The 14,710-nt window shown below is 40.4% G+C and overlaps 1 protein-coding gene and 1 long non-coding RNA gene across 3 annotated transcripts in view; one reads left to right on the top strand and one right to left on the bottom strand.

Annotated features, from left to right (window-relative positions):
- Positions 1-12,524, top strand: part of LOC117832573 (testis-expressed protein 2-like) — a 37,507-nt gene extending 24,983 nt beyond the window's left edge. The window contains exons 4-13 of one of the 2 annotated variants that reach the window (XM_034711770.1): positions 1,267-1,467; positions 3,284-3,647; positions 4,335-4,603; positions 4,970-5,113; positions 5,289-5,388; positions 9,236-9,356; positions 9,865-9,987; positions 10,275-10,484; positions 10,838-10,958; positions 11,687-12,524. In XM_034711770.1, the coding sequence (XP_034567661.1) occupies positions 1,267-1,467; positions 3,284-3,647; positions 4,335-4,603; positions 4,970-5,113; positions 5,289-5,388; positions 9,236-9,356; positions 9,865-9,987; positions 10,275-10,484; positions 10,838-10,958; positions 11,687-11,836 (1,803 nt within the window). In that variant the 3' untranslated portion in view covers positions 11,837-12,524. The remainder of the gene's footprint in view (positions 1-1,266; positions 1,468-3,283; positions 3,648-4,334; positions 4,604-4,969; positions 5,114-5,288; positions 5,389-9,235; positions 9,357-9,864; positions 9,988-10,274; positions 10,485-10,837; positions 10,959-11,686) is intronic. The other variant, XM_034711771.1, reaches the window with a different exon arrangement.
- Positions 12,525-13,732: 1,208 nt separating this feature from the next.
- Positions 13,733-14,695, bottom strand: LOC117832574. The gene is made up of 4 exons (XR_004635204.1): positions 14,450-14,695; positions 14,259-14,354; positions 14,037-14,079; positions 13,733-13,852 (listed from the first exon to the last, which is right to left on the bottom strand). It is a non-coding gene; the product is annotated as an uncharacterized LOC117832574 (long non-coding RNA).
- Between the last annotated feature and the right edge of the window lie 15 nt (positions 14,696-14,710).

Raw genomic sequence — 14,710 nt, 5'->3', positions numbered from 1 at the left:
AAGGTAAGAAGTACATGAAGACAACAATAAACAGCACAACATATTTATATAAAAAGTGAAATCAAGTAATATCTGTCGGGAAATTAATGTTCTCATCTCGAGACATAGACATTTTAAAATCAATTTAAAATTATAGAAGTGCATTGTGTACATAGTGTTAAATGTCTTCTTGAGCGAGCAGTAATTGTAAACAACAGTGTTCTTTAAACTGTGTATGGAGTGGTGAATCAAAAACTATGGTGTAATATATTTATTTGCCCTTGCGCTGGTGTATAGTGATGAAGAACACAGAAGTCTTCCTCTTCTAAACATACAAATACAGTTCCAAGCAGACACACACAAAACGGTAGCCCACCATCTAGGCGCATTCACAATCAAATAAACAATTGCCATGCACAGGTACGTCAGCAATTCACTTACGTTTAAAAAAAAATCTCCACCATGGAAATCGTTTTGATACTTCAGTTTTCAGTGACCCAAAACTGTGTTAATGAGTCGGCTCAAGGCCAAAACAGAGAGAAAAGACTACGTTTTTAAAAATATCCACATACCTACAGACAGGCCACTAGACTCAGGGAAAGAGTTGGAGCTGAGGCTGACTTTTAGCTTTCAGACAAACAGCTACAACTTGCTCTGTCAGTCAACTCAACCAATGAGCTACTCAGATCACAACTGTTTTTGGAATTGGTCTTCAAACATATAAAATGGGCATGTAAACGTGTGTTAACGGGAATCCCTTGGCTTTTAAAGCCTCAGTTGGACACTCAAAACACAGAACTCAAAACACAGTTTTTTTTTCAACTGTCTTAATATTTTAACACTGAAGGTTGCAGCTTGGTCATGATCTTAGGTTGTTACAGATATGTTGGTCCTAATGTGTTTGTCAATCAGTAACAAGAAGTTGCAGTTAAAAGAAGGTTACCATCTTGTTTACCAGGAAAATTTTAATAGCTCTCTATGTTAAATATTTAAAAAATTGTCCCCTTCTAAAACTTTATTCAAAAGTGTTTATGTAATGTGGTAAACAATGGCATATGGGATATATAGTTATCGAATCATGTTAAATACATCAATACTACCATCAGCCTCAAACATCCATTAATGCTCAGGCTTCAACCTTCAAGTTCGAATACAATCTATTTCCCTAAAATTCTTGGTGTGTGTATATCTTGGAGTCTGATGTTTGTACTAGTACATAGACTGTGAGAATAATTCAAAGTCAGCCTTATGAAAAACCCTTCCCTGTCCTTTCACTTGTTCTCTCAGGGCTGGATGAATGAGATCCACAGCTATGACCCAGAGATGTATCACGCCACCCTGACCCACTCTGTTTACGTCCGTCTGGAGGGCTCCGTCCTGCGCCTGTCCAAGCCCAACAGGAACATCTCCCGCCGTGCCACACACAACGAGCCTAAACCTGACGTCACTTACATCAGCCAGAAGATCTATGACCTCACCGACAGCAAGGTGAGCTGGTTCTTTTAGGGCGAGAACAAATGCTGAGAAATGTCTCATGTTTCTGTGCATGCTTGTGAAATACACAAAGGAGATTTTAATGTGTTAAGTGTGTTTGTCTCGGCTGACTCCCCAGTCTATTTGTGTACTCCATGATAAGCTTAAAAGATAGTGACATCAAGCACACGTCTCCTCGTATTTCCTTTTGCCTGAGTGCATGTTTGCTAATGGGTCATGTTCAGTGACAGAGCCACTTAGAGTCACATACTGTGTGTAAACACAGAGTGAATATCTCAGGTCACTGACCCTGCACTGGCTCGACTTATTTGTGTGCTGACTCGGTGGTTTTGAAGGCCAGACAGTAGGAAGACATTTGTCATGTTTATCGTGGATCAAAAAGGTCATCACGGTCATCTTCATCATTCAACTATCCAACTCTCTTTCCTCTGAAGCAAAGCAGCTCCACAGGGTCATTTCAGCAATGTTATTGTGGATTATAAGTCTGTCTTGAATGCACTGAACCTTCATTTATAAAAGCTTTTTTATACATAATAGTGTCCCTAAACATACTTTTTACTTCTCACAGTCACGACTGATTTGTTTTATCTTTCATGAGATCTGATACCTCCCACGGCCATCTTCATACCACAAGGCCTCACACCTCCAGATAACTTAACAACACTGCAATGCTAGTATTCTAGCATTGTTAAAGCTCCTGTGAGGATGTTTTATCTTGTGATAAAACAGGCTCAAATTAAACTGATGCCTCTATACCAACAGCAAAAGCCAAATAAGACCATCAGCAGGACTCACTATTTCTTTATTCTGACTTTTAATGCCTGTTACCCCTGTCCCTGTATGGGTGTCCAAACAATTTACAGCATGCTGCACAAACAGCCTTTGTTTACATTTGACACCAAAGTTTTGTGGTGAGCCATAAGTTGACTGTTGAAAGACAGCATGGTGGGTTTTTCTTCATAAAACACGGCTTCTGCATGTACAGGACAGGACCAGCCAAGACATAGGAGGTACCACTTTGTCCACAGGGGGGCGCCAAGTTTGACACAGAGTGGAAATTCCTCACAGGAGCTCAGATACTGTATCTGTCTCAGATTCCTGGTAGAATTAAAATAAACATTTTTCTAAAACCAGCTGTACCACCTAAAGACATAACAAGTTGACACAAAACAAAAAGTTATAGATGATTAGTAAAAATGATGCATTTTTACAGCTAAAAAATGGTCCCTGAAGTTCCACAGTGTCAACAGGCAGAGGTGAAATGTGCCAGAACTCCTTCCTACAAATTGATTTGATATGAGGTCTGTGATCAGAGTGTCCTTTGAGTTTGAGGATTAGCCACTGTGGTTAAAGGGTTTTGGCCAATCAGAATCAAAGCATCTAACACAGCCAGGTTATAATACAACGAATAATACCCAATGACAGCTGTGGTGCTAGCTCCTTTTATTATTAACAAAAAAACTAAGACATTTCTTACTTGTACAGCCAAAGACAAATGTAACTTTTGTCTGGAGGGTTTATAATAAATTAGTTATTTGAATATGTATTTTTGCCTGCATTGTTTCCCAGGCTTTTTCCTCTTTTTTAACATGTTTGAAGCCACTAATAGCTGCTCGTAAATTACAGCCTGGGGCAAGCCTGCCACATTCCATTGGTAGTTCCAATGTTCTTTTTGGTTGGATTCATATATTTTTTAGTTTGTACTTTTTTAAATGTTGATATCTAATTGCCACAAATAACACCAAGGCAATCTTAATTTTCCCAATTTTTGTGTTCACATTTTTAAAACTTGGTATACATGTCCTCACAGATCCAGCTGGTGCCTCAAAGCTTGGCCAGAAAACGAGTCTGGAACAAGAAGTACCCAATTTGCATCGAGCTAGCCAAGCAGGAGGACTTCATGTCCAAAGCCCAGGGAGAGAAGCCTGAAGCTGGGGAGGAAAAAATTACTGGGCTGGTTGAAAAGCCAGAACGAACAGACAAATGTGAGAGAGCTGAAGTTTTAGGATCTGCAGAGGAACCCAAGAGGCCAGCATCTGGTGCTGGAGATCTGACTATTTACCTGTTTGGGAGGACGGGTCGGGAAAAGGAGGAGTGGTTTCGGAGGTTTCTGGTGGCGTCCCAGGTGAAGTCAGAGGGGAGAAGTGGCAGTCTGCCTGGCATCTGCAAGAGTGGTGAGTCTGAGTCTGCACTATGTACAATATCACAAACCAAGGTGCAAACTGCCATGTACAGTAAATGGGTTTATCTGTCCCTGTCACGGATGCTGTCAAATACTGTATTTACACACTCGCATCACTCCCTGCAGTCAGAACAGCCATTCTCCGGAGTATGTTACAGCACAGCCATCAGATCGGTGTATAAGCCCCGGCTTAGGGACTGCCAATCCCCTCAACTGAGCTAACAGATGAGTGTGAATGGGTCAGCAGGATTACATGCACAGAGAAGCAGCATATTATAGCACCGGTCTCCAATGTGTGATATAAGCCTGCAAGGATAACGCCCAATTGAAAGGGAAACACTAACACTGTAAAGGTTCAGTGATGGCAACAGTGTGTGTGGAGAACAGGATTACTGAATAGATGATTTAAATATGTGTTGTGGTTATACACACCAATTACATTAAAAATGGCTATTTCAGCGCTATTATGAGTCAGTGGAGGGATCCTGTGCAAAGCATGCTGATTCAGAGTGTTGCTATGTGCATGATCCAAGACTACAAAAAGCCTTGAGCATCCATTGTGCATGTAAAATATGATGCACTGATTAGAAAAACTGACCATGCAGCTTATGAATAAATCGATCCCATTAACCCCTCCTTTACTCTTCACATCCTGCATCACTTCCCCCTCCACTTTTAGCCTTCTTGCCCTCCCACAGCCGCAGCAGCAGCACCCAGTCTGGTGGCGGCCTGGAAGCTGACAGCAGGAGCAGCAGCCGGGGAAGCCTGGAGGAGCTGTCTCAGGCCCGCCTGTCCTGTGCCTCCACTGGAGGTATGAGGCAGAAGATGCTGTTGGACTATAATGTCTACATGGCCAAATATGTCAACCCCCAAGCACCACAGAGAAGTCCAAGTGCCACTGAGAGCCCCGGAAACAGCCCTGAGAGCAGCCCCAAAGCTACCAAGAAGGTAGGTGGAGGAGGGATATATGAAAAATGGAGAAAAGAAGAACGGCACTCTAAAGACCAATATCAATTAAATCCTTCCCTGCATTTATGCTAACCTGCAGAGTTTTGGCTACTAGTAGAGCTAATGAGCAATGGTTTCTGAGAGGGCCCATGTTTTTGTTTGTTTTGCATCTGATTTGACAGTACCAAGTACTAATGTACAAAAACTGGGATACGTTTCAACAAGAGCAAGGAAAAGAAAAAGTTTACACCTTGTTCAATGTGTGCTTCGGTCTGCTTTAGAATATCCCAGTGTGAACACAAAAGGATCCGAGGGAAAATGCAGCAAAGTATGATTTTAACATATTCCTGTTTGTGTTTCCTTTAGATTCGCAGGTGTTCAGAGGAGACTGTGGAGCCTGAGGCCTGGGTGAATGCTTTTCTGGGAAGAATTTTCTGGGACTTCCTTGGAGAGAAGTACTGGGCCAATGTAGTCTCCAAAAAGATCCAAATGAAGCTCAGCAAGATCAGAGTGAGTGCTCTTTTTCACAAGCTTGCACAAATAAACATCTAAAGGAAAACTACCAATGACTCTTGGAGGTCCAGAGCGATCAGTCCAAGAGACATTTCTGTGTCTCTGATCGCTGTGTGACGTGTCTTTCTTTTTCTTAGTTGTGAAGCAAGAACAAATATATTCTGTCTTTCAGCTGCCGTATGTGATGAATGAGCTGACTTTGACCGAGCTCGACATGGGCTTTTCTATTCCAAAGATCCTCCATGCCTCTAAACCCTCTGTGGACCACCAAGGTAAGAACACAAGCTATGTTAGCTACATCATATTTTCCACACAGTCTGCCAGATAATGTGCAACAATAGAGATTTATTAATTTTGTGTCGTAGGTCTTTTTCCACGCCGGATTAGTAATGAATTAATTTTTTTATCAGTTCTATCAGCCTTTTATTTTCCCTTCAATCTATTAATTTTATTAGCATTCTTCTCTCTCATTTTGTATATTACCTCTGTGTTTAGATTTTTCCTCCAACCTTCTTTTCTTTCCACCTCTAGTACGTACCCCTCTCTTTGGGCCTTGCTTTATTAAGCCACAGTAATTAAACTTCACGTTGTGGGTCCCCCTCATCCATAACTGAACCAGTGACTCACCCTGCCTGCTGCTTGACTGAGCTACAGCAAAGGGACTTTGATACAAAGAAACAATACAGAAATATATGGCACATGAATCCCTATTGAGGTGGCTGGTTTGGGCTAAAATGAGGAAATGGAGGTTGAAGATGAGAAAAGAAGGGAACAGGTTGTTGGGGGTAGTTTTCAATCACTGGGGCTGCTTTAAAAAAGAAAAAAGAACAAAGGATGAGCAGTTTCTGTCCTTATTTTTAGATATTCAGGGTTTGTCCGAAGATGGCTCAGTCTAAAGATGTACGAGCCTTGACAAGGTAATACCTATTCCTACTCAGTAAAAAGAGCCAGTCATGAGTCATTCTCCTGTCAGCCACATTTGGACAGAGGAGGCTGCAGTGCTCATTAATGTGTTCTGTCTGAACCTACACGCCCACAGAAATATACTCACAAAGCATAATCAGTGGAGCCCGGCACATAATTAGTCCTAAGGGAACGGCATGTCTAGAAGTGCTGCGCTGTCAACCAGCACAAACAGAATAGGATGCATTTGCTTCGTTAGTAACGTACCTGATTTCACATCTTGTAGGTAGTGATGGTGCTTCTTGACTACTTAATGTTGGGAGAACATGACTTGGGTTTCAATGTATTAAGTGTACCACAAGAAGTTGGGAATTCATAGAAGCTTGCAGAGTAGTGCTCAGAATTCTGATTAAATTACATTTTATTCAGCACCTGTGCATTCATAATGTGTCCATGATTAGTAGGACGAATAATTCTACAGTTTAAAGGCACAATAGAAAATCTGAGAGACTAAAATATGAACTGAAAAGACTATCAAACTTTGGATGAAAAAAAATGGATGTGCAAAACGAAGACTGGAGTCAGAGGTAAGGTATTTGGCAAATCATATTAGAAGGTTTATCTAGCAGTGAAATTACAAATGTTATGGGATGTGAGTTACAGTATTGTATGCCTTATTAAACATCACCTATAAAGTCAATTGCAAGAAATAACCAGTGATTGTATATTAATATAGACAGTGCTTCCATCTTTTGTCTTTGTTAGAAGTAAAGCCATAATACTGCCTCGATGCACGCTGACATGTTTTTCTGATTGGCATGTGAAGGAGCAATCTGGCTAACCAAAGCCAGTCAGTAATTGTCAAATTCAGGAAAATCCGCAGCAGGTTCCCAAATTAAATAACTAATTCAAGTTAAACCTATCTGAAAATGAATACTAGGCATAAGCCAGCATGATAAGAGGTTAATAATAATGATATAATAAGTTATTGCTTCACTTTGGATAGCTGATGTGCTGTCCTTTCTTTTATAAAGTCTGTGGGTATCATGCTGTCAGAGGGTGTGGGGGTGAGGAAAAAAGTTAGGTATATATGAGAAACTCAGATTTTTTGTAACATTTCAGCTTGAAGCCTTCATTATATGCAGTGTAACGGTTGTTATTCCTGTTCTGTTTGAGCCTTACTGGTGATAGCTTAAAACAGATTAAATCAAGGCACAAAGCTGTGTGTGAGGACATGTATAATGAAGCGTGAATTAAAACGTTTTATTTGGCATAGAAATGTTTTTTAGTTCTGTGTCGTTACGTCAAAAGTTTTGGTTTGTACAGTTGAAGGTTGAAACCAGTAATCCGCTTCAGCTAGTAGGCTAGTAGCTGCAGGTTTGGGGGCAAATGTGATCAATGTACATATGTTATACTCATGTGTCAGAACGCTTAACTAAAATGATCCCAAGAGAGATTAAAGTTGTTATTGCAGAAAGACTCGTCCATGCATTTATCTTTAGCAGACTAGACTACTGTAACGTTGTCTTTACAGAACTACCTAAAAAGTCCATCAGACGACTAGAGCTCATACAGAATGCTGCTGCTCGAGTCCTAACAAGGACCAAAAAAGTAGATCACATCACTCCATTTCTTAGATCCCTACACTGGCTTCCTGTCTGTCAGAGAATATACTTTAAAATCATGCTGATGGTTTATAAAGCACTGAATGGTTTAGGCCCAAAATACATTGCTGATCTGCTGCTACTTTATGAACCATCATCAGGTACTGGTCTGCTTTCAGTTCCTAGAGTCAGAATGAAACATAGTGAAGCAGCTTTTAGTCATTATGCACCACATATCTGGAACACACTCCCTGAAAGCTGTAGGTCCGCTCCAACACTCACCTCTTTTAAATCAAAGATTAAGACTTTTTTATTTGCCACTGCCTTCCAATTTTAACTTATTTTAACTAACTTTAAATGCAAATTTAAAATGTACTTTTAATAAATTTCTAATTATCCTTTTCTTTTCTGCTTTATTATATTGTAATTTTAATTGTGTTCTTTTATGCTTGTCTGAATGTTTCCAATGCTTCTAATGTTCTAATGTAAAGCACATTGAGTTGCCCTTGTGTATGAAATGCGCTATAAAAATAAAGTTGCCTTGCCTTGCCTTGCCTTAATAAAATTAGGATTTTTTGCTTTCAAAGAATCACCACTCTTGTCCTCCTAGTATGACAGCTTGGCATGCTAACATTTATTAATTAGCTCAATGCAAAGTTTAGCTGAGTCTGATGGTATTGTTATGACTTTTACTGGTGCTCAGTCCAAAGCTGTATAGCATTGGACAAAATTAACATTGCCATCACTTGTGTTTTCCACTATTACCTTAGCTTAGTGCTTAAAAGTTGTTAATTAGCCCAAGACACAAGATGCAGCTGGAGCGAACCGGAATTTCATTATCTTAGTGCTGCTATATTGTCAGGAGAAAAAACATTAAAAAAGCTGGCATTGCCTCAGTAATGCTATGTAGGAATCAGCAGATTATTTAAGTTTACACAGACAGTATAAGTCTGCACAACCTCTGAATAGTAATCAGTTGAACATTTAACGATACAATGCATCTCTTGTATTATTGCTGTTATAGAAGTATGGTGTTATTTCTTGTTTGTGGAAACAATTCATCCCTGTGTCTGTGGTGCAGACACGTTAGGCACTCCAGACTATTTCTCTATCCTTTGTGTCTTGTTCTAGACAGGGACAAGAAAATGTCTCACTTCTCTTGACGTGAAGTTGTCATTTAGCTCCTCTTTGTCTCTGCTGCCACACACATACAAATCAATGAGCATTTATGGAGACAGGAAAACGAAGAGGAGTCATAAACACCACTTATGAGATGTGAAGGTTAGAAACGGTTGAGAAAACAGCATGGGACTGAGAATCTGCATGATGCCGTTGAGATGCTTGATTAGTAAACAGGGGTAGCCTGTTGAAGTCAGCTGGCTGCCCCTGTGTTGACCTTTCCAGTGTTTGCTGGAGGATGGGACTTCTTTTAGGCATCTCTACAGGGGACCTCACAGCAATTAGACACCAGGCAGAAGGTTATGTTTATTCTCAGTAAATAGTAAATTAGTCCTTTTTCTGTTGAGGCTGCTGCTGTATTGAAAGGGATGTTATGTGGATTGATTTTAATACTGGAACATTTTTTCTGTGTTTCTCCTTCCTCTCTGCCCAGGCCTGTGGTTTGATCTGGAGGTTTCTTACACGGGCTCCTTCCTCATGACACTTGAGACCAAGATGAACCTGGCCCGTCTGGGGAAGGAAGGCGAGGGGCTCGGGGAGCACGGGAAGGATTGGTGAGGCTTTCAGTTACATTTCATATTTTAAAGTTTGCAATAAAACTATTTCAGCTGAGTGATTATAACATACCTCACAGTTTTTGAAGGATATTCACAATGTGTGCTAACTCTTCTGTGTTTGTATTGCTCTTATTATACATTATCAGCTATAAGGACTAAACTAGATGTTCGAAGGGTTTTTGGTGTTAATTAGGAACGTTTGCATTTAGAACCATATCATATGTCAGTTTTTCGCCAATCCTACCCTTCTTCTGTTTCTTCTCTTCATACTCTAATCCTTTCTGGATGCTGACGGATGTGGATTTTTTCAATGACTGGTAAGTTTGGGAATAGACACCTGTCACTTAAACAATAGTTTATTTTTTAAGAATGTCATTGGAGGTTTGTGTCAGGTGGATTACATCACAAGATATACTTTTGATGAGAATTTGCTTGAATTGGTTGTATCCGTGCTTAATTAGTTCATCTGCAACAATCAGTGTTTGTTAATGTGGTTGTGTGACAGGCCCAGGCCGCGGACATACTGCCTGGCAGACAGCGATGAGGAATCATCCAGTGCTGGCTCATCAGATGAGGAGGATCCCCCAGAACTCCTGTGTGACAAAGCTGTCCCCCCTGGAGGCGAGGGGTGAGCAAATGTCTCCATAACACATCATGATCACATTTCTTAATTAAAAATGGGAAGAATCAGATTCACTCTGGTGTGTCAGAGCAGAATGTTCTGCCCTTTCAGTCCACCCATCCGTCTACCCACTCACACCCACATGTTTGAAAGCTTGCTGCTGTTTTAATGTAGCATTCAGTCACTCCCCTCTGTCGTGGGTGCTGAGTAGCAGGAGATGCTGTTATGAATAAATAATGAACCTCCTCGCCTCCCCTCCTTCTTCCTCCATTTCCATCCTCTGCCTCACACAGCTATGTGGGAGGCCACAGGCCCAGCAAGATCATGCGCTTCGTGGACAAGATAGCCAAGTCCAAGTACTTCCAGAAAGCCACAGAGACAGAGTTCATCAAGAAGAAGATGGAGGAAGTGTCCAACACGCCTCTGTTGCTCACGGTGGAAGTGCAAGAATGCCGCGGGACGCTAGCTGTCAACATCCCACCTCCCCCCACGGACAGGATATGGTAAGTTCACTTTCAGGGAGGAGTGCATGGAGGGATGTGGGATGCAGTGGGTGATGCCTTGGAAACCCTGGCTTGAGATGCAACTCAGCACCCTCTGCTGGGCAAATTTAGAGAATACAAAACTATGAAACTTAGAGAACATGTAATCACCAGTAAAATAAAAGTATTTAATAATTCAGAAAACTAGGACACAAAGGTATTCTGTCATTAAACTTGCAATATATGAAATATTTAAATATATAATGAGTGTGGACTATAGCCTTTGTACATTGGGTGCCTGGGTTAACCACTGAGCTTGACAAGTGCCACAGATTATTAAACTTTTAACATGATTGCTTCCCCTTGGCTTTTAGGTATGGTTTCCGAAGTCCGCCTCGCCTTGAGCTGAAAGCACGGCCTAAACTTGGTGAGAGAGAGGTCACTTTAGTTCATGTGACTGACTGGATTGAGAAGAAACTGGACCAGGAGTTCCAGGTAGGAAATGAGGATAAAAAAAAAACAAGGGAGCCGTCGTAAAGGCTATTTCTGTACATCATGTACAAAATGAGAAACTGTATGGTTGGAAAAAAGTGTGGGCCTTCCTAAAAATCTGAGAGTTTACTCCAGGACAAAAAGAGTGTGCCCCCAGATGTTTTAGGACAAGAATTCAAGTAATAAAAGAGGATTCACTCAAGCTGCCCACCTACATACACTTCAAAGCAGTGTGCCTGTGGCTTTTCCACCCCTCATATATTCATCCAAAGTAATGATACTCCTGCTGCCAGATAACCACCCTGAGGCTCACCTGAAAACTACTGTGTCCCTGTCAGGTCTACCACACATCATCATTTACCCCTGCCTGAATCTGCTGGGGGTTATTATTATGTGACACCCCCCCTAGCCATGCCCCCAGTAAAGTACAGTGCTGCAGAGCAATGCGTTTTCGTTCGTGAGTTAGTGTATACATCTGGATTGGAACAAAAGGCCTCAGTGGTTTGCAGCCTTAACAGTGCTGCGTTTCAGGCACACACAGTGACGTAATATTTTATTTTTTTGTTAACAGATATATCATGTTTCTCTCATGTTTGGTGTCAGTTTATCAGTGGTTTATGTTTCATTCTCTTTCATACAAACTGTCTTCTAAATCTCAGTTTCCTCCTCACTCTTTTATTGTTGGAAGAAAGATGACTTCATTTGTTGATGTGCTTTTTTTCCTCCCACAGAAAATATTTGTGATGCCAAACATGGATGATGTATGGCTACCCATAATGCACTCTGCCATGGACACACGTTCAAATACCAATTTGGTTAATGTGACAGATGATGCCTTGAAGGACCCAGAATCCAAGGACTCTTTGGTCTCGGACATGTGATGACAGACATTGTATCACCATGGCAATAGGACAGACTCCTTCGACATTTTTGCACCAGCCTGATGGCGAATCATGAAGTGCGTAAACAAACCGAGAGGCGTCAGTGAGCTTGTTCATTTTATGGAAAATGGAGAATTGTGACTCATTGATTGTCATCCGATCACACAATATTTATTTGTGTGGCGTCAAACATTTTGCTCAATTTTCCAGTGAAATACATTACATGGGGCATGTTGAGACCTTTAAACAAACGTGTGTATTTGTGGATCGACAAATAGCCATCAGATTTAAGTAAAAGAACCAGAATACCTGTGATGTACAGCAGCACCAAACACATAGGTTGTACTGTTACAACTTTTTGTGCAACCTTTTTAGTTGTACAAAAACTCTGCGATGACTTTGAGGCCTCGAATGACATCATAGATGAATTTGCTGGAAGCCCCTGCATCTACTGATACACATCTCACAGGGAAATCAAGACTCATTCACCCTCCCCCATCCACACTGCTGCCTGTGCCAGCCGCCTATATGCAAACAGATCAACGGTAATGTGTCCACAGCAGACACCGGGTCAGTTTAAATCCACTTTGGACACAGGTTGTGTGTTTTGAATAGTGTGGTAGGGTTTAGAGCTAACACTGACTTTGGTGGAGTGATTAAAAACATATCTGCATACACAGCAGCTGAACCTTGCCTCGGTCTGATGAATGTATACATAGGATCACAGCTTCCTAAGCTGTGCAAAGAACAGCTCATTCACTGAAAACGTGCTTCTACGCAACATGCTTCAATACTTCTTTTTGTGTTGAATTCGGAGTTTGGCAAAAGTAATAATTTTCTGTTTTTATTGCCAAAGCAATCTTTCACTCCTGTTTAAAGGCTATTGTATGAGGTAAACAGAGACAAATAAGCAATGGCTTGATTATCTTATGTTCTGTGTGAGTAAGTTTGGATAACAGTAGCTGGACATTTATGAGAGTTCTTATAAGCAGGGAGTGATGATTATGGAGACAAGGTCAGGAAAAGTGGGACGCGCACCCACTCTGTTTTATTTGAATAAAACTGGATATTAGCCATATTATTTCATGTTATCAGCAGACATTCAGCTAAGGCTTATTTTGAAGTATTTATTGATTTTGTGTTCTTTCTGTACTGTACACTTGGATAAGAAAAAAAAACAGCAACTTTGTTATCTACCAAGACACTTGGCTGCTTTACAGGCGACTATTCTTTGAAGTTTTACCTTTAAATGTGTGTTGGCAAAGTGTACGAGGCAGAAAGTGCCTTTAAAATAATCAAACATTCCTCCATAGTGAGCCGCCACATTTGTTGCATCAGTTTAGGAGAAGAGAGAAAAAGTCTTAAATTGTGCCATCTCTGTGTCTGTCAAGACATGCCCTTTGTTTTCTCAAGGTTTCGGTGTTGTTCGTTTGCACAGTGATGAAAATATGAAACATTGCTGTTGTGTTCAGTGATGTCACAGAATGTTTATGGTTCTGATCATTGTGGATCAATAAAACCTTTTGCTTGGAAATAATTCTTGTGACTTTGTCATAAAATGCATCCATATGTGATAATCTAATTTACTCATGCTGTGTTTCTGCATTAACTCTCAGAGCACATTTATAGGGATATGGGATTAGTTCTCTTTTCAACATGGCACCATTTTTTAAATGTGTTTTTATATTGTGATTTTTTTGCATTTACGTTGTTTCTGTATCTTGCTTTAAAAGAGAGACTTGGGAAAATAGCCAAGAAACTCCAGTTATGACAAGACATGATCTTGCACTTCTCTTGACCTGTGAATGGCACAATAGAAAAAGCCATTGAGGTTGAAAGAATAGTGCATCAACAGTTAACACAGGGCGAAGCAAGATAATTAAAAACAACAAAAAGTTTGTTTAAAAATGCTTTATTTAGATCATGTTAATTTAATCAAATACAAATAAATGTGTACATTAATGGGGCTTCTTGGTACACAACACTTACAATAGTCAGTTTCTTCAGCACGGCATTCTGGTTAATGCAAAAGAAAACAGATTTGAGGTCATTCAGTTGTTCAAAAACAGGTCACATGAAAAAAGATAGATTGGACGTATGTCAGATCTATGTTGTCTTCAGAATTATATCAGAAGTCTAACGCATCGTGATCATCATTCATAACCGTCAAAGCCACTTTCTACCCCCTAATAATACTTACAAAGAGGCTTCTCCAAGGCTCCACTGACACCACCACGCATTTTCTGGAAAAATTAAAAGTCTTTGTTAATATTTTTATAAAACAGTCTTATTTTCAAATTAGGGTTAAAGAGGCAAGTCAGAAAAAAATATGTTGACTTCACTTTTACATCAGAAGTCTAACGCACGAAAATCATCATTCAAGAACAACAAAAAGATTTATTGTCAACCAAAATATACTCACATTGGTGAAATGAGGGGAGGCCTTGCACAACTGCCTGCCCACGTGCAGAGGAGCAATCCTCGCACAAACATCACATCTGATCCGAGTTTAAGAGCCCTGTTGACGGTAAGACACACTTTGTAAAACAAAAGAGAAGTTTACATTTTAAAATGTGCATTCTGATGCTGCACAATATCAACTAATAATGGTACCTCCATATTTCCGAGCTTCTGCGGCCTACACACACCGCGTTGAAAAATGCATCTCATTGCATTAAAAGTCCTTTGCCATCTCATCTTCGAGGTTAAGTCAAGTATTATAATGCTGACACGAAAATATGCACATTAAAATGCATTTCCCAGGCATGTTAGTTGCAACCACTGCGATTGCGGCTTGGGAAAGCATGCTCTCACACAGGGAAAGACTGCTGTAGAAAATGTCCCCCGGAACTACTTGTTTGTACCACATCCGGT

This window comes from Notolabrus celidotus, chromosome 20, assembly GCF_009762535.1.
Source record: "Notolabrus celidotus isolate fNotCel1 chromosome 20, fNotCel1.pri, whole genome shotgun sequence".
Lineage (NCBI taxonomy): Eukaryota > Metazoa > Chordata > Actinopteri > Labriformes > Labridae > Notolabrus > Notolabrus celidotus.
This window is presented reverse-complemented; position numbering and strand designations above follow the sequence as displayed.